We start from the raw sequence: 27875 nt of genomic DNA, 5'->3' as shown, positions 1-27875 counted from the left end.
GTTGTGGGACTAAAAATAAAGAAAACATGTACGTGAACTGTGCAAGTCAAGCAGTAATCAAAAAAGCATTAAAAGTCGCAACTTGGAATTTTAAAAGGTAACTACAAATGAGAAAAAAAACCCAGCAAAAATGAAAAGGCAATAATTAGCTCTTTGATAAGCCCAATGAATGAGAAAATTGACAAGCTGGCCTAATCAAAAACAAAAAATAAAGTAGGAGATGTGGGAAATTAGATCCACGGACCACCAAAAATTAAAAGAATATAATGTTCTTCAAAGCGTTACATTAACAAATGTGATAATATTGAAAGAAATTACTAATTTTCTATTCAAATATTCTTTACCACATTAGCCACCAGTTCAGTTCAGTTCAGTCACTCAGTCGTGTCTGACCCTTCGCAACCCCATGAATCACAGCACACCAGGCCTCCCTGTCCTTCACCAACTCCCGGAGTTCACCCAAACCCATGTCCATCTAGTTGGTGATGCCATCCAGCCATCTCATCCTCTGTCGTCCCCTGCTCCTCCTGCCCCCAATCCCTCCCAGCATCAAAGTCTTTTCCAAGGAGTCAACTCTTCGCATGAGGTGGCCAAAGTACTGGAGTTTCAGCTTTAGAATCATTCCTTCCAAAGAACACCCAGGGCTGATCTTCTTCAGAAAGGACTGGTTGGATCTCCTTGCAGTCCGAGGGACTCTCAAGAGTCTTCTCCAACACCACAGTTCAAAAGCATCAATTCTTCGGCACTCAGCTTTCTTCACAGTCCAACTCTCACATCCATACATGACCACTGGAAAAACCATAGCCTTGACTAGATGGACCTTAGTTGGCAAAGTAATGTCTCTGCTTTTGAATATGCTATCTAGGTTGGTCATAACTTTTCTTCCAAGGAGTAAGCGTCTTTAAGCCCTAAATAAACATCCAAAATCTATTCAGGAATCAGTAGAAGAAGCAACAGAACAATAATCAGGAAAGAAACCAAAATGCCTGTCACACACTTCTTCACTTGCTCAAATGCAAAAAAAAAAAAAAAAATCAGTTACAGTCATACACATTCTGAGAAACAACTTAGATGGAGGCTATTTGACTGTTTCTGGAGCAAAAAGAACTTACATAAAGTGAAGAATAGAAAAGAAATAAATCAAAAGTTTCTCATGATGTACTCTGCATATAAGTTAAATAAGCAGGGGGACAATATACAGCCTTTACGTACTGCTTTTCCTATTTGGAACCAGTCTGTGGTTCCATGTCCAGTTCTAACTATTGCTTCCTGACCTGCATATAGATTTCTCAAGAGGCAGGTTAGGTGGTCTGATATTCCCATCTCTCTCAGAATTTCCCAGTTTATTGTGATCCACACAGTCAAAGGCTTTGGCATGGTCAAGAAAGCAGAAATAGATGTTTTTCTGGAACTCTCTTGCTTTTTCATGATCCAGCGGATGTTGGCAATTTGATCTCTGGTTCCTCTGCCTCTTCTAAAACCAGCTTGAACGTCAGGGAGTTCACGGTTCATGTATTGCTGAAGCCTGGCTTGGAGAATTTTGAGCATTACTTTACTAGCATGTGAGATGAATGCAATTGTGCGGTAGTTTGAGCATTCTTTGGCATTGCCTTTCTTTAGGATTGGAATGAAAACTGACCTTTCCAGTCCTGTGGCCACTGCTGAGTTTTCCAAATTTGCTGGCATGTTGAGTGCAGCACTTTCACAGCATCATCTTTCAGGATTTGAAATAGCTCAACTGGAATTCCATCACCTCCACTAGCTTTGTTCGTAGTGATGCTTCCTAAGGCCCACTTGACTTCACATTCCAAGATGTCTGGCTCTAGGTGAGTGATCACACCATCGTAATTATCTTGGTCATGAAGATCTTTTTTGTACAGTTCTTCTGTGTATTCTTGCCACCCCTTCTTAATACCACAGAGTACATCATGAGAAACACTGGGCTGGAAGAAGCACAAGCTGGAATCAAGATTACCAGGGGAAATAACAATAATCTCAGATATGCAGATGACACTACCCTTATGGCAGAAAGTGAAGAGGAACTAAAAAGCCTCTTGATGAAAGTGAAAGAGGAGAGTAAAAAAGTTGGCTTAAAGCTCAACATTCAGAAAACTAAGATCATGGCATCTGGTCCCATCACTTCATGGCAAATAGACGGGGAAACAGTGGAAACAGCGTCAGACTTTATTTTGGGTGGCTCCAAAATCACTGCAGATGGTAACTGCAGCCATGAAATTAAAAGACGCTTACTCCTTGGAAGGAAAGTTATGACCAACCTAGATAGCATATTCAAAAGCAGAGACATTACTTTGCCAACAAAGGTCCGTCTAGTCAAGGCTATGGTTTTTCCAGTGATCATGTATGGATGTGAGAGATGGACTGTGAAGAAAGCTGAGCACTGAAGAATTGATGCTTTTGAACTGTGGTGTTGGGGAAGACTCTTGAGAGTCCCTTGGATTGCAAGGAGATCCAACCAGTCCATTCTAAAGGAGATCAGTCCTGGGTGTTTTTTGGAAGGATTGATTCTAAAGATGAAACTCCAATACTTTGGCCACCTCATGCGAAGAGTTAACTCATTAGAAAAGGCTCTGATGCTGGGAGGGATTGGAGGCAGGAGGAGAAGGGGACGACAGAGGATGAGATGACTGGATGGCATCACCAACTCGATGGACATGGGTTTGGGTGGACTCCGGGAGTTGGTGATGGACAGGGAGGCCTGGTGTGCTGCGATTCATGGGGTCGCGAAGGGTCAGACGTGACTGAGCAACTGAACTGAACTGAAACCAAAAGTTGTCTGAGACAACAGAGCACAGAGCTACTGTCGTAATACAGAAAATGTTTTTACAAAGCAACAAATCATTAAATAACTCTGAAAAACTGACTAAGTGAACAGGTGGTTCACGAGAGAAATAATAGTCAACAGACCCTAAGAAATGCTCGATGTGGCTTTAAATTTTTAAAATCCGGTGCGTATTTTCCCTATCAGATTGCCCAAGACTAAAAGGCTGATAACATCAAGAGCTGGCAAAGACAAAGCCTCACGTCCCTGACTGCTGCTGAAGGTGTGAAATGACAGTTTGATATCCTGATGGGAAACTCATTAATATCCCTCAATGAAAATGTCTCTTCCCGCCAAAAACTCCATCTTGGGGAACTAATCCCAAAGAAACATTTCAACACATGCACAAAACCATGTGTGTCAGAGAGGCTCACTGCACACTAGGAAACCCTCAGCGACACAAGAGTGCACTACGGGACACGCGCAGTGCAGCTGCCCGGGGCAACATCCAGCTGCTGGCTACCGGCCCCGCCCAGTGGCTGCTCCCACCCAAATCCCCTTCCAGCGGCTCAGAACAGACCACACTGGGTACTGGGCATTTCAAAACCAGGATGGGGTGCGCCAGCCTTTACACTCTGCTCATCCCTTAAGAAGAATACGCTGGAGGACTTATCTGGTGGTCCAGTGGTTAGTACTCTGCCCTTCCAATACAGGGGGTGAGGGTTTGACTCCTGTTGGGGAACTAAGATCCCACAACCACGCAATGCAGCCCCAAAAATTGAGAAAATAAGTTGACGGAAAACTCCCATTTTAATTTTGGGGAAAAAAAAAAACAAAAAACAAAAACAAAAAAACCTGATACTGGGAAAGACTGAGGGCAGGAGGAGAAGGCAGTGACAAAGGATGAGATGGTTGGATAGCATCATTGACTCCAGGGACACGAGTTTGTACAAATTCTGGGAGATAGCGGACAGGGAAGCCTGGTACGCTGCAATCCATGGGGGTCACAAAGAGTCAGACCGGACTTAGCAACTGAACAACAACATGTATGTATATTGAAATTCCAAATGCATTCATGAAGCTGATGGACTTCAATGCCTAATACCGTGATTGGTATTGAGAAGGCAGTCGGTACACAGCAGCCTGCCTAAAGTAAAAATTACAGAAGCACCGTGAAATGACACACACGTCCTTCTTTCTCAAAATGCAACTTTTACTCTGGATTGTAAACATCTTGATGGCAAAAATAAGAAGAGTCTCTGCAGTCTACCAGCTATGCATTTTGTACAATTATTTGAAAAGAAATAGTTTCATTTCAGCAAGGAGAATGCTACCCTAAGTATTTGCCTATAATTCCATTGCTCAAATACGTGACTGAAAATCAATTAGCAAGTTATCAGTTATCAGTTCAGTCGCTCAGTCGTGTCAGACTCTTTGCGACCCTATGAACCACAGCATGCCAGGCCTCCCTGTCCATCACCAACTCCCAGAATTTACCCAAACTCATGTCCGTGGAGTCGGTGATGCCATCCAACCATCTCATCCTCTGTTGTCCCCTTCTCCTCCTGCCTTCAATCTTTCCCAGCATCAAGGTCTTTTCAAATGAGTCAGCTCTTCACATCAAGTGGCCAAAGTATTGGAGTTTCAGCTTCAACATCAGTTCTTCCAATGAACATCCAGGACTTGGACTGGTTGGATCTCCTTGCAGTCCAAGGGACTCTCAAGAGTCTTCTCCAACACCACAGTTCAAAACCATCCATTCTTCGGTGCTCAGCTTTCTTCACAGTCCAACTCTCACAGCCATACATGACCACAGGGAAAACCATAGCCTGGGCTAGACAGACCTTTGTTAAGGAAGTAATGTCTCTGCTTTGTAATATGCTGTCTAGGCTGGTCATAACTTTCCTTCCAAGGAGTAAGCGTCTTTTAATATCATGGCTTCAGTCACCATCTGCAATGAGTTTGGAGCCCAAAAAAATAAAGTCAGCCACTGTTTCCCATCTATTTGCCATGAAGTGATGGGACCGGATGCCATGATCTTAGTTTTCTGAATGTTGAGTTTTAAGCCAACTTTTTCACTCTCCTCTTTCACTTTCATCAAGAGGCTTTTTAGTTCCTCTTCACTTTCTGCCATAAGGGTAGTGTCCTCTGCATATCTGAGGTTATTGATATTTCTCCCAGCAATCTTGATTCCAGCTTGTGTTTCTTCCAGTCCAGCGTTTCTCATGATGGACTCTGCATATAAGTAAAATAAGCAGGGTGACAATATACAGCCTTGATGTACTCCCTTTCCTATTTGGAACCAGTCTGTTACTCCATGTCCAGTTCTAATTGTTGCTTCCTGACCTGCATACAGATTTCTCAAGAGGCAGGTCAGGTGGTCTGGTATTCCCATCTCTTTCAGAATTTTCCACAGTTTATTGTGATCCACATAAACACTTTGGCACAGTCAATAAAGCAGAAACAGATGTTTTTTCTGGAACTCTCTTGCTTTTAGCAAGTTATTTACCCCGAACTCCACCCTCAACGAGGGCTTCCTCAGTGGCTCAGTGGTAAAGAATCCACCTACAATGCAGCAGACACAGGAGACTCGGGTTTGATGGGGTCAGGAAGATCCCCTGGAGAAGGAAGTGGGAACCACTCCAGTATTCCTGCCTGGAAAATCCCATGGACAGAGGATCGTGGCGGGCTACAGTCCAAGAGGTCGCAAAGAGTCGGACACGCCTGAATGAAGGAGCAGAGCAGACCTAAGGGAAAAGTGCCATGTCTTCGTACCATTTTGTGAACTTATATGTAACTTATTTTTGAAAACCTCTATGTCTTCAAAGTGAAGTCCTGTGTCTGTCTTTACCCCCTTACACAAGAGAAACACAGCATAAGGTTCGGGGCCCAGATGTCCATGTTTAATTCTGGCTCAATAATTAAAATGTGACGCTTCATATTAATTTCCAGAATAATGACATTCAGATCAACTCTCTGCCAGAAAACGGGATGCTACCGAAGAAGACAAAGTTTTGGGAGAATGGGAAAGGACATCATTTGTGCTTGGCTCCCACAAATCTTTAAAATTAAAAATAGGATGGAGCTCATATTCGTAGCTTCAACTTCAGACATCTTACAGTGAATTAAGCATGCAAGTGGAAAGGAAAGAAATTCTGCCCCATGTGATTAAATGTAAGCCTGCAGTCCTCTGTCTGCTTCCCACTAACCTCCAAGACCAGCCATGGTTTGTCTAAGAAAGGGATGTTTTAATCAGAACACTTGGATTTATTGTCATCCTGAAGTCCCATCTGACTAGCAGATCCTCAGGCAAATGAATACCCATAAATTTCACACGACGGGTAGAAACTGCCTAAGCTCTTTGAGCCCCCAGATGTGCAGCCAGTTCAGGGTGACCATCTCCGGGGCCTTCAATCTTTTCTTAGCAAAGGACCCGCTTATGAAATCCAACTGCGAAAAACTGACTCACTGGAAAAGACCCTGATGCTGGGGAAGATTGAAGGCAGGAGGAGAAGGGGACAATGGAGGATGACCTGGTTGGATGGCACCACCGACTCTACGGACATGAGTCTGAGTAAACTCTGGGAGTTGGTGATGCACAGGGAAGCCTGGCGTGCTGCAGTCCATGGGGTCGCAAAGAGCTGGACACGACTGAGCAACTGAAATGAATTAACTGATGAACTCCAACACATTGAGATGCATGTAAATTAGCAAAACTCTGCTAAGAATGTCAGGTCCACACAGTAGAAAATGGTGATCCTGACACTGACGTCCTCATTCCGCCATTAAGAGGAAATATCCCTTCACCTCAACCTGCACCCATCTAAAGCACGGTCTAGCTGGGCCACTGAAACAGAAAAAGAGAAACAGCGCTTTTTCTCCGAGCTGAACAGCGTCGATCTGGACTTTGTTATCCCACAGGAATGCCAGTCGATCTTTTCTTTTTTTTTTTTTAGGTCCAGTAAGTTTTCTGAACACTGATACTGTGAGTCCATAGGCGAGAGAATCAACAGAGTTCTAGTCTGTTTCAACACCATTCATCTATCCAAAGAAGCATTTCGGTGATTGATAGGGTGAGGAATGCAACGTGACCTTCAGTCTAAATACTAAAGTCTAAATGCAAACCGTGCTGACCGGAACCTGGGCTCTCGGGCAGGAGCAGCAGGTAGACTGCAGCCTGGAGGCCAAGAGCAGGACCAGCCCCACAGTCAGGAAGCAGTTTAACCAGGTCTCACCTCGAAAACGTGACAGCTTAACAGCCAGCAGGAACAGCAAGCAGTCTCGAGGTTCGTGGGGACACAGACTCGCTCTGCACCAACTCCTGGAACGGCAGGGTTTTGTGCCTGACTGTGGCAGGTAATAAATAAACCGACACAATGTGATTCTCTTGCGATTTTAAACCCGTAAATCCCCTTCCAGCTGGCAGCCAAACACCCCCATCACACTCTGCCACACTCACGACATGGCCCACTGCAAAGCCCACGAGGGCACGACCTCCGTGTCTCTCACTGTGATTCCTTATAGCACAGGAGAAAGACACAAACCATCCTCAAAAACACTGCGGATACGAAGGAATGGATATTCCTGACACTACATTTAACCCTCTTCTCTCTAAAAGAAGCATCACCCTCTTAAAGGAGGTCCTCTTATTACTGACTTGACTCTTCCCTCTGAGAAGCAGCTTTTCTGAACTGTTGCTGCCCATCTGGGGAAAAGGAATCTTCATTGTTATTATTATTAATAGGGTTACACTGAAATGACCTACTTTAAGAAGACTGATGAAGGACACTGGTTCCAGGTCCACTGTGAGGGAAAGAGGTTTTCCCTTTGCATCCACACCGCCCTCCTGAGTGAAAAGCCCCCACTCTGGCATTTCCACGAGCTGTGATACAGAGCTCAAAGCGCACTGTGTTCTCATCCAACCACCGTATTTCACATCTCAGGACCTGGGAGCAGAAATGAGATGGGCACGAGGTCATCTGTGAAGAATGTGAGGGGAGGCTCTGCAAAACCATAATCTCAGAAAAACACTCTGCTCCTCCACACAGGGAGCATTTTGTTGCTGTCTGATCATCATTACAACAACGCCACACAAAATTATCAGTGAACTCTGCCTGGGGTTTACACTCCAGGCTCACCTTAAGCCCACAGGCAAACTAGACAGTTTCTGTATTTTATACAGTCGCTTTCTGTATTGTGAGGTTAATAAAACAAAAATGAGGTAAATTAAGATTTAAGGCTTAATAAGCTTCCCGGGGGTGGGGGGGACTTTCCTGGTGGCTCAGTGATCAAGAATCCACCTGCAGGAGATCTAAGTTCGATCCCTAAGTCTGAAAGATCCCCTGGGGGAGGGCCTGGTTACCCACTCCAGTATTCTTGCCTGGAGAATCCCAGGGACAGAGGAGTCTAACAGGCTAGAGTCCAGGGAGTCACAAAGAGTCAGATGCAACTGAGCAACTGGGCACACACACGTTGAATATAAAGAATATCTATCTAACTGAATTAGACCACAAGTCTCACTTGCTTGTAAAATAAACAGACTTTTTTAAAATGTGCAAAAAGTAGGAAGAATTAAATGCCTTTTATGCTGGATGTAAAGTTTGTATTTTTACATGCTACATATAAAATTACCACTAGATGAGACAGAGAATAAACCGGAACCATCACAACTTTCCTTCCGTGTTCTGAACTTCTTGAGTGGCCTTCATCTGCAGTTTAGTCTGCTCTCGGGCTCCCTTTCTTTTTGGTGCACTGCACACTGTACTCTGCAGGCCCTCAGGGGAGGCCAGCTTCTGACCCTCTTTCACAGATGAACAAGTTAAGGCACACGGGCTTCACAACCAGCCAGAAGTCAACACGACTGGATATGAGACAGGAAGCCAGAGGCTGCACCTTGCACTACAACTCCTCCCCACACACCTGCAATCCGGGATTAACACACCTGAGTTACTGGATGCTGCATCAGAGGCAGGCCCAGCTGCAGGAATCCGGGGGAATACCTGGACAGGCCGGCTCCTGCTTCCAAGGGTGCTGGGCCGATTTACTAGGGACTCTCTGGGGGACAGACACGCGGCAGGGTCAGCCTCGGGCTGCTGGACACCCCAGTGCCTCCTTCAGCTGCCCTTCCCAGCGCCCCCCACACACTGCTCCTGCACAAACCTTGAGAACGGTAGATGGGAACTTTTACCCCTCAATTACGCTGCTCTGATTCTGGAAATATCTGAGATATTTCCAAAGTGCCCTGCACCGCCCCTTAGAAGTCTTGTCTACCAACAGCTGAACCGGGGGAGTGCAAGTCCCTGATGAATCTCAGCTCCGGCTCCCACCCCCAACAGCATCTGCAGCCCCACAGCTGCTCCAGTCCTACAGGGGCCAAACGGGGCAAGGCCACGCCGGGCTGAGCCCTGAGTGTGAGATCCACGGGGATTTCCACGGCGCAGAGCGAGACAGAGAGCCAAGAACATCTCAGCAGAAACTTTTACATCATCACGCGTTCAAGGAACACTTTGGATCTACCAGGTTAAATAAACCACATCATTAATTTTACCCATTTCTTTACCCTTTTTGCACGGGGTAACTAGAAAATCAAAACTGAGAATGTTCTACCACCAGGCAGCACTGCCTAGCAGGGTGGTCAGCCCGCTGGGGCCAAAGCCAGCCTGCCAGCCACCTGTTTCTGTGCAGCTTGTGTGTGAGCCGAGGACGGTGGCTGGGGTAAAAATCAAAGAGAGAACAGCATTTTGTGACATGTGAAATGACATGAAATCAAGTTTCGGTATCCACAGAGCTTGTTTACTCACCAATACGTTGTCTGCGACTGCTTCTCTGACTGCGACAAAGCAGAGAAATTCTGGCCCACAAAGCCCCAAATGTTTACTATCCGGCCCTTCACAGAAAAAGGCTGCTGACCCCTGCCCAACAAGGACCTGGCTTCCCAAGATCGGGCCCTCCTGGGCTTTGGTGCAGGCTCCGCAAGCCGGCCTGAAGGAGAGGGGCTGCGACCCCTGGCTGGCTGGACGACTGGACGCTGACGCAGGGGTCTCCTCGCTTCAGATCCCCAGACCATCGTGTAAATTCCTCCTCCTGCTCATCTTCATGGCAGACACGGCCACACAGTGCACAAGGCCCACCTGCTTGGGGGCCGGTCCCCGCTGAGGGCACCCTGACCCTGGCTCCTAGCCCCTGCTGGTGACGCATCGGTCACTCGGGCCACGCTGAACAGAGGCGGAGGCCCGGAGGAAGGACACTGGCCTTCCACAACATGATCTCCACAGACACAACTCCAGGGGCTCAGACCAAGACTCAAAGTTAGGTTTCAATAAGCATGAGGAGGGTCAGACTTGTGGTGACCATCCAGAATCTGGTCTGCTCAGACAACCCAAGTTCCTCAACCACGAGGGTCTCAGCATCCTCCTGGGGGCAAGGGGCTAGAATGAGCTCCTCTCTCCCAACTGTGACGAATACCAAACAACACACAGAACATGGCAGACGTGGAACCAATGTTCATAAAAAGGAATGAACCTTGATAGAGCATTTACGAGCTATTTGTTTGGGGATGGCTGGTTATTCAGGTAGTCACTCAATTCAAGTCTGTGTTAGGCCCTTAAAGATAAAAACTCAACTTATAACGATAAACTGCAGTGCTCAATACCTGGGGTCATGTAGTCATGGGGACTCAAAAAACAGCTCTCAACTCGGGATGCTGTATTCTGATGCCCTTGCTCCAGGAGAGCTCCAAGGAATCCCCTTTGCAAGCCACCACAGACTCTCTCCAAGAGCACCGCTGAAGATCGGCTATGTGAAAACACAAGGCCTGTGCGAAAAAGGCCAACATACAAACCAGAGTGAGGACTGTCCTTTAGGGTTACAGGACAAAACCCTCCTCCTTCACGGGAGAGCTGGTGAGTTCTGCCCTCGTCATCTAGTTGACATATCAATGGCCCTATTTCACTCACTTTTAGTGGCCAGAAGACTCAGATTCTAAATTTCAGTTCAAGTAAATCTGCTGAAGGGAACAAGATGAGCTGGATGCAAAATCCTACTTTCCCCTCATCAGGACCTATTATTTCACTTCCTTGTTCTTGACTTTCATTTACACTTTACTTCCAAGGTGGCACTAATGGTAAAGAACCTGCCTGCTGGGTCTATAAGACTCGCAGAGTTCAGAGGTCCGATCAGCCCTGAGCCTTCTCAACAAGCTCATCCTGAAATCACTGCAACCTCGCTTCCTTCCGTGTGCTCACCACGGCGCATCACGGGCATGGGGAGGGGCAGGAGACCGCGACTGAGGAACCCTGGGTGAGAGCTCGACTCCATCACCATGGCCTCGCTGAGTCCCTGAATCCTTCTGTGTTTCAGTACCTGTAAAATGTCCAATTCACCCCCAAAGCATCCCTAAGCCACCTGCCAGTAACATAGGTAAAACTCTCAATATGAACCCTTTTAAACAAGCCCAAACAGAAATAACATCAATGCACAAAGAAAGGTAAATAACCAGGGGAGTAAATGCTTCCTTTAACAGTCATTCTATAGAATCAACTGAAAACCCCAAAGACGTAACAAGCACCCAGGGCAGCAGTGGGCCACCGTAGCCTGCTTGGGCCACAAGGTGCAGCTCAGTGCGCGTCTAAATGGTACCTTTGTGGCCCCAAAGAGCTCACACACTTTCCAAAATAGTCTACTATTTCCATGGACACTGGGAAGACCTCATTTAACCGCTGGCTGAAATACACACTCTCAACAGCCCTGTACATTTGTAGCTAAACAAACACTGGACCGTCCATCAACCAACACCCACATGCACAAAATAAATCCCAAATTCTAACTGTGGTATCTTCTTTTTTTAACCAGTCCCTACAGATACTTTCAAGTGTATAATAGCTGTTAGGAAAATTAACCTTCCTTTGTCAAGTTCACATTTTAAGCAGCCCATAATCTTTCGTCAACCTAGAAAATAACTGATAAGCCAATCTTCCTGTAAAACCATTAACAGACTCTGCTTTTCTGTCACCAGGGTAATTTACTGAGGCCAATTTTAATCCTACCACTAAACCACTAATCCCATGACTCTACAGAATTGTCCCAAGTTTACGTTGCTATGGCAAGTATTTTTACATTAGGAATTCAGTTATTTACTTAGAGTTTTGTTTTTTGTTTTTAGGAATGAGATCATTATCCTCGCCTCTTGTTTTAAAGAGTAAAAAGCCGTTTCTGAGCTAAGGAAGCCACTTGAGCACCTGGGCTGTGCTATGCTCATCACAATAACACTGATTTCAATTACACTCAGTGTGAGTCAAAGGAACAAATTATCACCATTATGCTAATGGTCACGCTAAAGACACAGAAAGCCTTGGAGTGATGAGTCTAAATCTGCTGGGACTATGATTACCAATGTGAATGATGATATTTTCTCAAACTGGCACAGAAATCTCCCTGGGTCACTGATGGTGTCAATATGAATTGTGTCAGCCAAAGTGGCCTTCGTTCACATCACTCAGGCTTCCTGAGTAGTACCTGGCTCCCCCTTTCATCCTCACGTGCCCACCTGCACAGTTCACATCTCTCAGGCTTCCTGAGTGGTACCCAGTCCACCCTCCCATCCTCACGTGCCCACCTGCACAGTTCACATCACTCAGGCTTCCTGAGTGGTGCCCGGCCCACCCTCCCATCCTCACGTGCCCACGTGTACTTTACAGGCAACACACACGGATGAATGCAATGTATTCACTTCTTTCCTTAAAACGGGGAACACAGTATGATTAAAGCTGAGGAGACTGACTCAGCAAGAAACTGTCTAGAGATGCAGGAGCTTTGATGGGCAACCCTGCAGCCACACGGGACCTTAAACACAGGCAGAGCAGCACCGAGACACATACATCACACGTGTGAAACAGTTAGTGGGAAGGCGCTGTACACCACAGAGAGCTCAACCCGTGCCTCGGTCATGGCCCAGAGGGCTGGGATGGAGTGGAGGGTGGGAGGGAGAGGCAAAAGGAGGAGGCCGTGTGTACACCAATGGCTGATTCCTGCTGACGTGTGGCAGAAACCAGCACAACACTGTGAAGTAACCACCCCCAATTAAAAGTAAACAAATAACAGAAACCGACTCACAGTTGCAGTCAACAACCTAGCAGTGTCTGGGCAAGCAGAGTGGGGGCAGGCAAGACAGGTGAAGGGGATTAAGAGATAAAAGGCACCTCTACACAGGCAGAAGATGAGCAAGACACGAGGGCATAATGCACAGCACAGGGAGTGCAGTCAATATTTTACAGTGACTTTATGTGGCGTATAATCCATAAAAATATTTGGTGATGGACAGGGAGGCGTGGCAGGCTGCAGTTCATGGAGTCGCAAAGAGTCGGACACGATTGAGCGACTGAACTGAACTGAACACCTGATACCTATATGTATTGTAAACCATACTTCAATTAAAGAAGTTGTCAAACCAAAATATCGCATACCTTAAACTCATACAATGTTAAATGTCAATTATATCTTAATAAAAACACCCCCCCAAAAAATGGAGGCAGACTCTTCACCCATGCCCACATCCATCCATTCCAGAAATGCAGCATGTAACAGAGAAGCTTGTGATCACATACATGTCTATCTAAACATTCCAGATAACATGTGCAAATAAAACAAATTCTTCAGTGAAAACATCACAGATTTGCCTTTAGATAATCCCAGAACAAAAGCAGCCACAAAAGTTTAAACTATAAATTAGGATCACCCATCTGTTCAAGGGTTCGTCCATCCATTAAGAAAAATAATAATAAAAAGCTAATTTTTCAAGAAGGAAAATAACACATATTTTTTTAGCTCTAAGTTAAAGTCACCAGAATAATTAGGAACTAAACAATGGAAATCCTGTCTCACCAGCCCAACTTTCAGCCCATTTACAACCAGCAGAAGTTTTAACTACTCACATGGGGCTGTGCGTCTTCCTGAATCCACAGAATCAACCAACATTTAATGTCAAACTCTTTTCCCACAAACATTATTTCAGGGGAAAAAAAGGAAAAGCGACACTTGCTCACAGCCCTCAGATACCGACCGAACAAGAAGCTGAGGAAGCCAGGAACAGCCTCTCAGCACAGCTCTGGATGCATCCCTCACTGTCCCAACTTTCAAAGAACATTCTGGAATGTTGAAAGGAATCAGCGCCTCACGCAGCCCCAGTCAGTCCGAGCAACACAGGTTAAACAGTGCCATATGGCAAACACAGGCGCATGCTGCCCATCTCTGAGACAAAGGACAAAAATTCCTAAACAAATATCCTTTCCTTTCACATGGGAAGAGTTGGAGAGGGAGGGTTTTTCGAGTGAAGATCAAATAATGCTGGGAAAGGGTTTCTTTTTTAATTCCGAGTGCCTAAGAAAAAACTAGAGTTTTACCAGAGAACCTCAATTTTTCAGTCTGCCTTCAACTATGTAGTGAAAGCTAACACCACATGTTAGCCTACGCTCCCCATCTCCTGTGTGAGCAAGAAAAGAGCAAGACAGCTGCACCGAGGGCTGAGCCGACAACAGCAGTCCCCGGTGCCAGAAATGGTGAGAGGCAGCCTACCTGGTTCTGGAGGAAGAGCGTGCCAGCTTACTTTCCTCCTGAAAGGGAAACACATTCGGTCTCCTCCTCTCAACCCTCCAGTGAGGAAGTGTCTGAACTTCAGGCCACATGTAATACGTATTTCTTAAAGCCAGTTTTCAGAACGTAACGACTTGACTAGATTCCTGACTGCAAAACATCATCAACCACAACAGAACAGAAAGAAAAAGAAAATCTACCGGAATGAACACATATTTGACATACACAGGAAAATCTACCTACACTCAGTGGAGTTGCTTTTTGAATTGATTTTTTCAACACTCTGGTGGCGCTTGACTCATCATTTTACACGTATTTACATGTTTGGGTTCTAAAAAGAGTTGCATTTCTAATTACTTCTGCTTTGTGATTCTCTGTGCCATTTGAATCGAAGACTAAACACCAGCTCTTTTTTGGAAAACTACTTTTAAGGGATGTCGAGAGCCACAAAAATTACACTCTGTTACGATTCCGATATATGCTGCTGAAAAACAGTACATTCTGGACATAAACATGACAACCAGCATTAGCTCTGGAAAGAGAAGCTGCAGCTGCCCAAATCGCATGTCGCCAGATGCGAGGGATAAAGAATACACCAAACAGACAGTTGCAACTGCTCATTCTGACCAGTCCGTCTGCACACTTGGTACACCTTGGCACAGAGTGTAACTCTCACTTACAAGTAATGCATTTATGGGGTCTGCATGCGTACTCCTCCCATAGCTATTTACGTGGAGACCCTAAAACAGCCCTCTCCTGAAAATTAATTTTAAAAGAAAGATGCTTTCTAAAGAACTGGGTATGACATTTCAAATTTACAGTGAGCCTTTTTCCTTATTCTTCCCATAAGGTTAGTTTTATGAAGAAGTTCTTCATAATTAAACATTTGATGGAATTCCTCTCTTAATACAGGCTTGTGACAATTTGCCAGCATTTCTGTAAACTGCAAGTTATCCATAGCTGGAGTCCAAAAATAAAGAGGATGCCCTCCTATAAATCAGTGCCCCCACACTCACCCTGGGGGGGAACGAATCTCACTCAGGGCAAAGGTCACCCCTCCATCAAAGAGAAAAGTGCCACCTCTCCCCTCCCCAAATCCACTTGTTCCTGGAGGCAGACAGAAGGGACACCAAGGCTTGAATCTGAAAAATGCCGAGACTCTCATGGTCCCAAGGCTCATTTAATCCCAAACAGACCGCTGCCAACATACTGCTGGTGATCAGCTGGAAAAGGTCAGGGGTGACATCCCCGAGGAGGAGGCCGGAAGGAGAAAAGGGCCACAGTCTCACGAGTGACTCTCACCACCAGTGAGCGCCACGCCCAGCGACCAGTCAGAAAATTGCTGGTACCCAAACTCCAGGTGCCCAGGGATGCACACCCACACCTCACATTCACCTCTGCCATCCCAAAGCTCCACCCTGCTAGCCGGCCTCCTCATTTCCCAATCAGACTGCAGAAGGAAGCCACATCCTGACGCTGCTATTCACTTGAAAGATGCAAAAGCCAAGTGAGATGTGGTTTCCTACCAAGAGAGTAAGGATCTGGGCGCTACCGACGGTGATGCAATGAATTCTTCCTATTTGGACATTCAGAATTCTGGAGAAGGAGATCAAAGGTGCCCAGCGCTAAGCAAGCCAAGCCAGGTCCACATGCTGGGTGCCAGCTCCGCTGTGGGCACACCGAGAGGAGCACAACGCAGACGGCCAGGGCGGCACAGGGCGGCATTTCCCAACAGCATTCAGCAAGAAGAGAGTTAAAGAAGCATTTCCCACATCCTCTAGAACTTTTGAGGGGGAGGGGTTAGAAAAGCAAAGGGATGCATTTTTTAAAGAACTGTGTCAGAATAACTCCATCCAAGAGCTAAAACGTAGAAACATTTACAGCACCTATAGTATCGCCTTTTGAAGGAGGAATGCTACTGCTACGTTCAAATATTTATGACTGCAGATATCTGATAAAAATCTTCTCACTTTCTTCTGCTTTCTTTATTAGTTCTATTCCTTCTGCCAAAATCTATGCCTGTTACTGAGAAAATTTAGTTGTCTCCAGCTAAATATGGCCATCAAACACCAGTGAAAAAGTTATGCTTCCTGTACAACAGAGTTGCTTTATTCAGTTAGAAATCTAATTACATTATAAGCAAAATACCACTTTTAACGATATAACCAACACCAATGTTGAAAATGGAATAAAAACCAAAAGAGTGTAGTATCCTGAATGTTGACAACAAACATATTAACAAATGAAAGCACACAGGGTTGGACAAGCTCCTTCCCACTGAACGGAATCAGCTTCTATTTCAGTTTCCTATTTCTGTGCCATTAAGGTATAATGCAGTTGAAACTCTAAACACAATCTCTGGCCAGACTTACAGGCATTCTCACAAAATTCTTTATAAAAGAGCCGATCTGGTAACTTATGAATAAGACCAATACGTATCCTAGAAAATGAATAAATAAAAATCCACAATTACCCAATAAACCAAGTACTGGTTTTTCAAGAACTATCCATGACTAAACTCTCCTCAAATTCCTAGGTCACATTATCATTTTTCCCTATTTAGTAAGGCTGAAAACCATCTGTTAGAGCTTACCCCACTCTGAGTTATTCTTTAAAGAAGTTTCCTTTTCTTTTTTACATAATTGTTGCTAAACTTAATCTCCACACCAAATGCTCCACCTGTAAGACTCAGATATCTTCAAGTAGGAGCAGGTAAGGTAAGTGAAGTTAAAGTTTAATTCATGGAAGTGGAGACAAGGCGATTTCAGCATCGACCTGTTTCCGCAAACATCACCCATTTAATTCACCCTGGGTTGGTCTGTGGGACATGTTACAAAGTTAGACATGTGGGACTTCAGAGCCCCAAGAAAACTTTAATCTCTAAATTAGTCAACTTTAAAGGTCCTTTACAAATTAACAATGGGATTAAGACTGCTGATGAAAACTACCCTTGGGTCATCAGTGACTAATATCAATTACACATCCAAACGTTAAAAGTTCTTGATTGAGTAAGTTTCAGTTTATTAAGCCATTTGGAAAGACTGCTCTGACAAACAACTGGAAAAGGAAATGGCAACCCACTCCAGTGTTCTTGCCTGGAGAATCCCAGGGACGGGGGAGCCTGGTGGGCTGCCGTCTATGGGGTCGCACAGAGTCGGACACAACTGAAGTGACTTAGCAGCAGCAGCAGCAGCTCTGACAAACAACAGCTTTTAGAAATAAAACGAAGCAGCACTCCTCTCCTTTACCTACCAAACAGGCTCCTTGACTGTTCTGTTTCATTTTAGAGACTTCCCCCATTCTTCTGTTTGAGGGCACAACCCTTGGGATTTTTTTTTTTTAAGAATGCTACTGTGCTTTAAGGGTTTCATTATATTCAAATTGGCAAGTTAAAACAAAGCCCTACTAGTGAACTAAGAAAAATATCAGACATGATATATTTGTATCTTGACACATCAAACTTCGAATTCCATTACCAAAATACTGGAGTCTGGCTCAGAACTCAGGGTCTCCCAGGGCCCATTCAGGGGAGCTGGGAGCTGCTCTCAAGGAACTGTCTGTCCCTCTCCCAGACCGGAGCTCTCAGACCCGGGCCAACTCCGCCCCTCCCACTTCACACACAGGGAAAGCTGCGCAGCAGCCGTGGCTTGCGGGGTACTTAATTCTGGCCGGTCTGTGTAAATATAAATACACAGCTATTTTGACGCCACAATCAAGGAATGCCAGAGAAAATGAAGGAACAAACAAATGATAAAATCAGCTCTTTTTTGCGCAGCAGCAGAAAGATCCTACGGAATAGCAGGCATGCCGAGTTCCCTAAAGTAGCACTTACATTCCTCAACCAAAATACTCCAATCGTATTAATAGGGAGGCAGGAAAAATAATCCGGAGAAGATCCTGTTGGGAGAATAACCACGCTTGATTCTCCTCCGGTCAGTCCTTTAATGGTATGTCTCACACAGCCACCGGGTGGGAGCACCTCAATGGTTAAATCATCTTTAATCAAGACTGGAGAATAAGGGCAGGTTCACGGGGGAAATGCCTTTCTGTTGCACGCTTAATTGAGACTTTTGTGACTTGCCGTTAGGTCAGCGCCGCGCGCGGCCCAGGGTCCCGCAGCCCTGCCCTTTGTTACGTGGTGGACCCCGCCGGCAGGCCCAGCCCCCGGCCCCCGGGGCTTTCAGTCCCAGCGTGGGGTGCAGCGGGCCCCCCAGGGCCGACACGTACTAGGGCCCACGGGCAGGGCGCAGCAACTCCACGCCCTGCAGCCCCGCACCGGGACGCCCGGGCCCGGTGCCCATCAGCCCCTCGCGCCTAAAGCCGCGCGCGGCCCCCCGCCCGGACCGGATCAGGTACGTATCCTTATGTAATCGCCCCGGGGCCACGCCTTTCCCACCGCCCCACCTCCGCCAGGACAAAGTGAAGTTTAAAATAGAAACCAATTACCTGGCCTCGGCGGCGCCGGGGCCCCTGGAGCGCGGTGCGCGCTGCCGCGCACACCCCCGCCCGGCCAGGGCCCAGCGCAGACCCCAGCCCGGACCCCCACCGCCCAGTCCGCCGCAGACCCTCGCCCCGGCCCCCACTTCCCCGTTCCGCGTGGACCCCCGCCCCGGCCCCCACTGCCCCGTTCCGCGTGGACCCCCGCCCCGGCCCCCACTGCCCCGTTCTCCGTGGACCCCTGCCCGGGCCCCCGCTTCCCCGGCCCCAGCCAGGACCCCACTCCCAGACCAGGCCCTCTCGCCCGGGCCAAGCCCCCCCACAGCATCTCCCCCCAGGGCGGCCCCACCCCCAGCTCCATCCCCCACTCGCTCCGGCGAGCCCGATCCCTCCCCAGCGAGACTCCCTCCGGCCCGCACGGACCCCCGCCTTTGTTACGGTGCGAAGTTGGGCCGTGGGTCCCCGTCTCTTTCACTTCTTGGGTTACAGTGCAGGCGTGTGACGTCCGCTCCACATGACGGGGGCGGGGGGCGGGCGCCGGGGGGCGGGGGCGCAGGCCAGGCCCTCCTCCCTCCCCGCCCCGCCCGCCCCGCCCCCGGCCCTCCCCCGGAGAGCCCGGCGGTGCGCGGCCCCGCCCCCGGGGCGGGCAGGTAAGCGCCCCCGCCCCCGCCCGGCCCCCGCGCCCCCCGGTGCCCCGGGCCCCGCGCCGCACCCCAGGAGGAGCAGAAACAGGAGTGATTTCATCCAGCGACACCTCCCCCTGCTACCCATTCCTCCATTCGCGAGCTCACAGAGATGGGGGGCGGGGGGGAGGACCGAGTCGTACTCGGATTAGGGGTCGGGAACGGCCCGGGCGGGGGGCGCGGGGCTGGACACCACCTCGTCGCCCAGTTAGGATCTTGTCGCCCGGGATCGCCCATGGACCGTCCGGGTGACCGCTGCGCGGCCCCGCAGCGGGATACACCGCGCGTGGACGAGGCCGGGGCGCAGGTCCCTCCCAGGGAAGGTCTCCGGGAAGGAGGGGGCACGAGTGGGGCCTTAACCCGTTCTCCGCAGCACCGCCGTCCGCCCCGGGGCGAAGCGGCACCGCGACTCCAACACTGAGCAGATGCTGCGCGGCCAGTCCGGCCCGCACACTTCCACACGCCACCACCACTCACATTCCGAGGAAAGTGGGTGCCGGGCTAAACCGCAGGAAACGCGGGGCGGCCCGGGACGCTCTCCGCGCGTGAATGTGCGCATTGTGCGCGCGCGCACCGCCAGCGCTGCGCGTTCGTAAGTCGGGTGGGCAGCGGAACTTTCCCTGACCGTGAACTGGTCACATTCTAGGCTCTGCCACGGACGGAGTATCAACTACCAGGGAGGAAAAAAAAATCTGAAGTTGGAAGGTACACGCTGCCCTTCACTTTTACAGTGAACACCATTTTCAACAATTCCCGATTTCGCTACGCTTGGCGCCGGGCGAGTGGGCTCCAACACTCCAACCCCAAGAAGCGGGGCGCGTCTGTCGCGTGGGAACGAGACGGGAGAAACCACACATTTGGATAATCTCTTGAGAAGCACAATCGCATCACTTCTTGGCTTCCCCTTCTGCAGGTTTCGCCTTGAATCTGAAAGCACCTCTGATGCCCATTCTTTACAGGAGGACACTCAGAGGAGAGACTGCTGCGTGCCTACCTAGCTGCACAGACTCGGATAAAAGCGTGTCCACGTCTACAGCTCACAACTGTGCAAATCCGGAGCCTGCGGATGCGCGGGGATGGTCGGACTTAACAGTGTGCAGACACATGGGCGCATGCACGCGCGCGCGCGTACACACTCACACCCCAAATTACCTCCGGGATGGAGAAAGCCGCTGCGGATTGGCCAGGAGAGCCGTCACTCACACCCAGGGGGCAGGAAGATTTTGCAAGGCTGTTTCCTTTTTTTCCCCCCTCCCTACCGTTTCATTTATTGGTAAAACAACAGCAAAGCTCTGAAAGTTAGCCATCTGCGCCGAGAGTTTGCCTTCTTTAACTACGGGGGCGTCAGACAATACCCATTTAAATATATTTTATACTTCCACAATGGATGAAAGGGAAAATTAGCAATCGGGGTGGGGGCGGAGAGGAAGCTAGCTGTGAAAAGGAGGGGTCATGGGGGGGGCGGGTAGTGGACGTGGGGTGAAGTTGTCCTCAACACCCAAAAGGGACTTTGACCTTTCACTGATCTCGAAATTAAAAAATGTTCTTCACAGGTCAGAGTATCACCATCGCCGGTCCTAATTTATGAATTCATTATTTTAATTTTATTATTTAAGCATGCGCCAGTCATAGTCTTTCCTTAAGAAAGAACTGACCTATTTTTGGCTGGAGATAAACGATCATGTTAACAGATGTTAATCTTGTAATCTGTTTTCCTGTAAGCACTTTACATACCCGGGTTTCAGACCTTAAAAATAACATCTTTTCCAAAAAGACCTGACGTCACAATTCACTCCCTGAAAAAGCACTCCCCCTCTCCAGTTTTTTTTTTTCCTCAGCAATGATTTCAGAGACATTAAATCTTTTTCACTTTATAAATGCTGATTTGTTCTGCCTCAACTCCCACGAGCTTTTATTTGCATTTCAAATTCCACAGGTTACACCAGTCGCCTTTTCAAAAAATGTAAACCAACAATGCAGCAGCAAATGGCTTTTTGTGCATCTGGATTAAATAAGGCACAGGATGAATATATTTTAAAAAGAGGGCTGAGCAAGTTGATCTCTGCACACCCGGAGACCAATTACTTCTTTATCAATAAGCCCAGTGGAATGAGTAGGATACAGACACACAACCCAGAAGCTCCTGGTCAGATCCGGGTCTGCAGCGGGGAGCTTGTTAACGCCGATAATAACCGGGGCTGATGAACAGACCCACATTTTTCGGGTAAAAGGCTCAGTCTCCCTGGTCCCTGATAGCAGGGGTCCACCGGCCTCCCAGCCCACCACCGCTGATTGTCACCGCACACCAACCCTCCTCCACGAACCACTGTTTTAAATACCCAGCTCGGCTGGCTTTTACCAAACTTATTCATACAAACTTATTCATTCAAACTTATTCTTTAAAACTTAACGAGGCGGTTTAATCTAAATAATGATCGTAACTCTTCAGTAGGTTAGCTCTCCCTGGAAATGGCAGACCAGGAGCTTTTCCGACCCGACCCTCCCCAAATACACACACCCCAAGTATTCTTTCCTAGTGTATGCCCGGGTGTAAATCGCGATCAGTACCATCCCCACCCCTGCTCCCACCCTTGGCAGGCTGGGTGCATCTCCGAGGAGTCCCCGCTTGCCAGACCCCCTCCCCACCGCTCCTCAGAGTCACTGCAAGAACGCTCGCCCCCACCCCCACCCCTGCCCCAACTTCCCTTCAGAGCTCTCACTTCTTTTAACATTAGGGTCACTTCTGCGCTCCCAGCTGACGGGCAGGGAGCCAGGGGAGGGGGAGGCAAAGCGACGCCCCTCCGGCAAACCTGTCTCCGAGGCAGCCGCGCTCGGTGCCCACAGGCAACGACCCCATCCGCCGAACCCTTAATAACTGAAGCGGCTCCTGCGGCCCCGCAACCCCATCACCCACCTTCATTAGCCGGAGCGTTTTACTTTAAAGTAAGGCAATTTGCTCTTTGTCTCCTAATGGATGGAGAGCGCATCCGAGCTCCCCTCCTCCCGCGTCGCCTTTGACGAAGTGTACAAAGCCAGCGCCTCCTCCGCGCTCCCCTCCGGCCCCCACCCCGCCCCTCCACTGCGGTAAAAGCCACCTCTCAGGCGCTCGCCCGGGCGCCTGAAGTTGCATCTTCCCTCTCCCGGAATTGCGGAGCGGAGCAACTACCCACCGAGGGAGCGAGCAGCCCTCCCCGCGCCCCGGAGCCCCTCCCCGGCGCCCCCACCCCCGCGGCGCACGCCGGGTCCCCCACACGTCGAGGCCTGGTCCCCGCGCCCCCCGCCCCCGCCGCGCCCCCACCGCAGCCCCTACCTTGCAGGGGAGGCGGAGGCCAGGGGAGAAGGGCGCGCACGCCCCGCGCCTCTGAAGGTGAAGCCGAGCGCCCGAGGCGCGGAGCCGAGCGCTGCACTAGACCGACCGCGCCAGCTGCGCCCGGGCGCGGGGGACGCGCGAGGGCGCGCGGGGCCCGCCACGCGCCCGGCCCCCTCCCCGCCCCGCTTGCGCGCGCCCGGGACGCGCCCGCCCCGCGGGGACCCCGGCGCCGGCCGGGCTACGGGGGCTACGCGGCGCGGGGAGGGGGCCGGGCCCCAGCAGCTGGGCACAGGCCCGAGGCTTCCCCCAGCACCGGAATGGTCTGCCCTGTAGGAAACGCACACGCTTCACTATTGTCTCATCAGCACAAAGTTCTGCCACACTGCGGGGAAAGTCTGGAGGCTCGCGATGACTCAGACACAGATAATTCTTCCCCTAATAGCACTGAATCACGATCCCAGCGGCTAGTTGTCGCCCCTGCTTCCCGAGGGCCAGCGCTGCCGCAGATCCAGTTAGGGGAAGCTGTTGACGCGCACACACGGATACACACACGAGCACGCATCCATACGTGCAGGCGTGCTGGGGATGCATTTCCAGCCGACTCCGGCACCTGAGCGCTAAGCCTCGAATCCAGATTTATACTCGGATATCCTTCCGGTGGTCCCAACCGCGCGTGCTTTACCAACCGCTCGGGGTGTGCGTTTCACCTAACTTCCTGCTAAAGGCGCTTAGAGGAGTCCAGGCGCAGAGTATCTGTAGATTAACAGCAGATCAAGATGGGGTCCCACTGGGAAGACTTCAGAACTAGCGTTTTACTGGGTTTCAGTTTTAAAATATCACTTTTTCTTCTTAAATCCTTGAAAAGTTCCAGTGTGATTTTTGTATTTCAAACTCCATTTTCTCATCTCAACTACTCCTCTCCGTGGGCCATAGTTAGTTGCACTAAGTCTGGGAATAGAAATTCCAGTTTGACCCCAGAAAGCTTCCATGGGGTGGGGGGAGGGGGTGGTGCAGAAGGAGAAGGGGCGGGAGCGGGCAGATGGAGGGGAAGGCGGGGAGGAGGCCGGGGGAGGCTCTGGGAGCCGGAGCCCCCCCACCGCGAGCCCGCGGTGACGTAGATCTGGGCGCGGGGTGAGGCAGCCCTCGCCCACCGGGCTTTGGGCAGTGTTCCGCTGACCTCGTGACGATCCGCGGTGGACATGGGTTCCATCCAGGACCCGGACTGCGCTCTCGGGGGAGGCCGCGCCTCAGTCCAGGCGTTACCTTCTGCCGTGGCATTTCTCTCGGTGCCTAACGTTCGCTAACGTAACCGGCTGCTGCAGCTCGGGGCCCTCTCCAACTTAGGGCATTTGCAACAGAAACTACTCCGGACGAGCGCCAAGGGAGGGGCTTGTGCCTGCAAAGCTCTACGCTCAGCCAGGGGCCATTCTGCATGTGTGCAATGTGAGTGCAGCCTGCATGCATGTATGATGTGTGTGCGTGTGCGTGTGTTTCCACGCAGGAAGGGGCTGGGGCGGGGGGGGAGAGACAGGGAGGGAGCGAGAGGGCTGAGAAACTTCGAGAGAAGGATCCTTGTTTATAAAATATGATTAATGATTTGCACTGACTCCGAGAGCGGGCTTGGGGAAGGTCGTTGACAATTCGTACTGCTTTCAGCCTGAATGCCTAAGTGCGATGTGTTCTTGATCAGATTTAAGTCCGATTCACGAAAAAGTATTGAAGTGCCCACCATTCTTTATCATGCAGAGTAAACATGCACGAATAAGTGTGACGCATTGCAACTGATGACGTGGATATTAATGTCATCCATACAGAGACATACGGTCACACATATATATTTGTGGACGCCCAAAGAGATTAAAATTTGCTTTAATATTTTGTGGTCATATTTTGAAATGGATGTGAGTCCATGATGAAAATCCTTGGGTCTGTTTAAGACAACAGTATTGCAATAATAACTTCCACGTGTGGAAAATTGACAAGTTAGACCCAACAGTCAGTGAGCAAAACTTACGCACTCCTCCTCATAAAATTGTGATTTTCCTGACTTGCCTTCTTTCTCTCACCCGCTTATCACCCACATATGATTTCACTCAGGGCCACGCGGATTCTGCAATAATACTGATACTGTGCTTTTAAGAGGTTTCCTTTCTACCGGCTTCTTTACAATGCATGCAGAATCTGAGAATGTAACTTGAGAGGCAGGAGGTACATCCTGGAAAATGGCAGCTTGAGGGCCAGGACGGTTTTGTTACTGTTGAGATCGCCATTCCCGAGACCAGCGTGTTTACAGCACTGTTCGTTTGTCAACACACGATTTAAAAAATGGCATAAAAACAAAATATCTGAGTTCTCCTACCACTTCTGTAATATACTTAGCGTTGTCAAAATGTCAACTGTTTAATATCTTCAAATATTTTAAGTCACCACCAAAGATTAAGAACACTGTTTCTGTAACTCCCTAAAATCCTCCAAGAGAAGTTCATTTTGGAGTGTCTAAGTAAATTAGAATATTTGGGTGGAAAGAAGTCAGCAAGTCGAATGGACTAATGTTTGGATATATATTGGTTATTTATAATTTTATAACAAACAAGAATTCTGGTTAGTGAAATAGATGGAGAAAAATACTTATTTTCTCTTGTTATTGTCCAATGAATTATTTGTACAGGATGTGAGGCTCTGTTCCTTCAAGCTAAGGAAAATGGCATTTTAATGAAACAGTGTTTAATTGCTTGTCTGCCTAAGTCAGGCAATGGTGTGTGGTTGTTGGACATTTAGATCCGAAAGGTTCCTAAGAGACTCCACTAAATAGTTAAAAGTGAAAAACAAACAGATACAAAAAAAGAGAATCTTCTAAAAGGCCTTGTCTGTCTGAAAGCTGGAAGTGAAACTGTCTATAGTATAAAATCTAAGACACACTAAATATATTTATTAAATATGCATGCTCAAAAATTTAAGTGCACTACTTATTAATGAATATTTAATGTTAAGTCTCTGCGTGAATTTCTTGGGATTTTCTAAATTATATCTGAGAAAGGAGAGTGACATTGTGTACCTAAGACCAAGAATAACCTTTAGCTCTCTGAACTAACTTAACTTTACAGATTTCAGAGTGGATTAGAGATATATCTGATATAAATTGTCAACCAGTAGTCCTCAATAAAGGCTGTTTTAAGAACAGTACATATGCTGCCTGCTTTTATACCATTTGGAGTAGGTAACAATTTCACGTATAAATGGAACACATGCGTGCAATTCTAACTTGCTGTTTTTTCCTGAAATCTTTCCCTTTCGTAGAACCTGGGGACTCAGAGATTACAACTCTGTGTTTAGATTATGGAGGAAGAGAAAACAGCCCATCAGCATGAGTGGTTCAGTATGGAATTCAGCATATGGTGATCCCGTGCCCTGATGGGAGGTGAAGTTGTGATTATATTCTAAATAGTCCTTACAAAATGGTTTCAGCCTGCTGGAATCTGAACCTAACCAGCAGAGTATTTTTCATCTTGGTCTTGAAAATGATTTCAATTGTTTCTTAAATTTTAATTCTCTGGAAGGTGATGAATACTGTAGTAGTGAAATAGACACTATACATTTCTCCTAAACACACACAGACACACACACACACACCATTATCTCTAATGTGATCCTTGCCCAGGTTCTCCCAGCTTCTCACTGAGCTGCTTCCTCTGGGTCCATCTTTCCTGTAACTTTAAGAATTTGGGGTCAGTCTGTGTGGGCTTAGTTGGTCATGGTATTTGCATGTTGTTTGAAAGACTTTTGTGACGATTTCTTCATCTTTCCATGATATCTGAGCCTGAAGGCACCTTTTTAAGGTACCTACCTGAATTTTTCAATAGTTTGATAATCAGCCAGTCATCTCTTCCAGATCTGTGCAAAATGGACCCAGATGCACGTACAGAGAAAGCCTTCCTTATCTTCCCCCATGCCAGAAACCCTAGCCTTCCCAGGGAATCGGCTGTTTAAACAATCTGTCCTGGTTTCCTGCTCAGAGGAAAACTCCACGATGACCCCCTAACCCTATTCTCATTGCAACATGGGTTCTCTTTGACTTTGGGCACCTATTTTGGTTAACGACACAGATGTCATTAATAACTTTCAGTCACAGTGTTTTTGCAGATCCTCAGTGGAGGCCAAAGCATCGTGGCAAATACACTCTCAGTCGCCAAGGATTCACAGGCATGCTGTCTCACAGTCTGCAGTTTGGGATGACTCCATCAGGAATTCCCAGCAGGTGGAGGGCCCGCAGAACTGCTCCTCATTTCAACTTTAATCGAAGGGTCTCGGCAACAGCTGGCTGCAGCAGAGCTGGTACAGAATTCCCCAGATGTGGTTTGTGACAGCATGTCTTCATGGAAGGAGAGGAAGTAGGCCACAGAGCAGTCTTCACTGAAGGAAAGACAAGTTCAGCGAGGACCCCTTCTTGGGAAAAATCCTCGGTACCTCTTGTTATAATCCCCACAGTATGTTAATGACTTAACAGATAGGTTGTTATTAACACCAGATGTTCGTACAGCAGCAAAACCATTGACTTTCTCTGCCCCCGAGTCTCGTTATGTGTCCCCATGCATCACTGATTGCATGTGCACGTCGATGCAAACTTTCCTGAGAGAAGCGAAAATAAAATACGGGAAGCTGCGACATCTCTTTGGTGGGTTGTCATATGCACTTGTAAAGAGACCGAGGTGAAAACAAATGCTCAGAAACCTTTGCCTGAGGTTTCATCGGGCACCTTACAGAGTACAGTTTGAAGGAAAGCAGAATTCGGCATTTACGTGGTCGATGGTATTAGAATCAGCACAGTAAGAAAAGGAGCTGTCAGGCTATGGATGAGTCAATGTCATAATTAACGAGTCAAGACATTTTGTTGATGAGAGCTGGGTATAATTTTTTTTAGTGGCTTTTTATTACATAAAATCGACATACAGTTTTGCTATGTCTATTTTTAGGTGTTCGATTCAAAGGCATTAAGTACATTCACAGTGTTGAACAACCGTCATCACACCACCATCCATCTCCAGAACATGCTTTATCTTTTAAAACAAACTCTGTCCCCGTC

General features: G+C 48.1%; 2 protein-coding genes and 1 long non-coding RNA gene across 7 annotated transcripts in view; 2 read left to right on the top strand and 1 right to left on the bottom strand.

The window, feature by feature from the left end:
* Positions 1-22917, bottom strand: part of ZNF516 (zinc finger protein 516) — a 100177-nt gene extending 77260 nt beyond the window's left edge. For 2 of the 5 annotated variants that reach the window (XM_069569147.1, XM_069569151.1), the window contains exon 1: positions 19226-19315. The gene's annotated coding sequence lies outside the window, so the exon portion shown is untranslated. Of the gene's footprint in view, positions 1-7014; positions 7127-7544; positions 9768-19225; positions 19316-22399; positions 22454-22795 lie in introns of those variants that run through there. The other 3 variants (XM_069569149.1, XM_069569148.1, XM_069569150.1) reach the window with 3 other exon arrangements.
* Positions 6897-21491, top strand: LOC138428092 (uncharacterized). Its single transcript, XM_069568307.1, has 5 exons — positions 6897-7065; positions 18609-18717; positions 18801-19241; positions 20132-20190; positions 20445-21491. The coding sequence occupies exons 1-5, from the start codon at positions 6897-6899 to the stop codon at positions 20573-20575; spliced, it is 909 nt and encodes a 302-aa protein (XP_069424408.1). The 3' UTR covers positions 20576-21491.
* Positions 22918-23329: 412 nt separating the features above from the next.
* Positions 23330-27457, top strand: LOC138428428 (uncharacterized). The gene is made up of 3 exons (XR_011252444.1): positions 23330-24238; positions 26093-26213; positions 26936-27457. It is a non-coding gene; the product is annotated as an uncharacterized lncRNA (long non-coding RNA).
* The last annotated feature ends 418 nt before the right edge of the window (positions 27458-27875 follow it).

This window comes from Ovis canadensis, chromosome 23 (genome assembly GCF_042477335.2).
Source record: "Ovis canadensis isolate MfBH-ARS-UI-01 breed Bighorn chromosome 23, ARS-UI_OviCan_v2, whole genome shotgun sequence".
NCBI lineage: Eukaryota > Metazoa > Chordata > Mammalia > Artiodactyla > Bovidae > Ovis > Ovis canadensis.
Note: the sequence above shows the minus strand (reverse complement) of the source record. Positions and strands in the feature narration are given on the sequence as shown.

Bases quoted from the DNA above. Each gene is read 5' to 3' on its own strand.
- LOC138428092 (XM_069568307.1), top strand. From the start codon at position 6,897: ATGCAAACCGTGCTGACCGGAACCTGGGCTCTCGGGCAGGAGCAGCAG. The intron at 18,718-18,800 runs GTACGTATCCTT...AGTTTAAAATAG, and splicing joins CCCCGCCCGGACCGGATCAG to AAACCAATTACCTGGCCTCG. The intron at 19,242-20,131 runs GTGCGAAGTTGG...GTCACATTCTAG, and splicing joins GGACCCCCGCCTTTGTTACG to GCTCTGCCACGGACGGAGTA.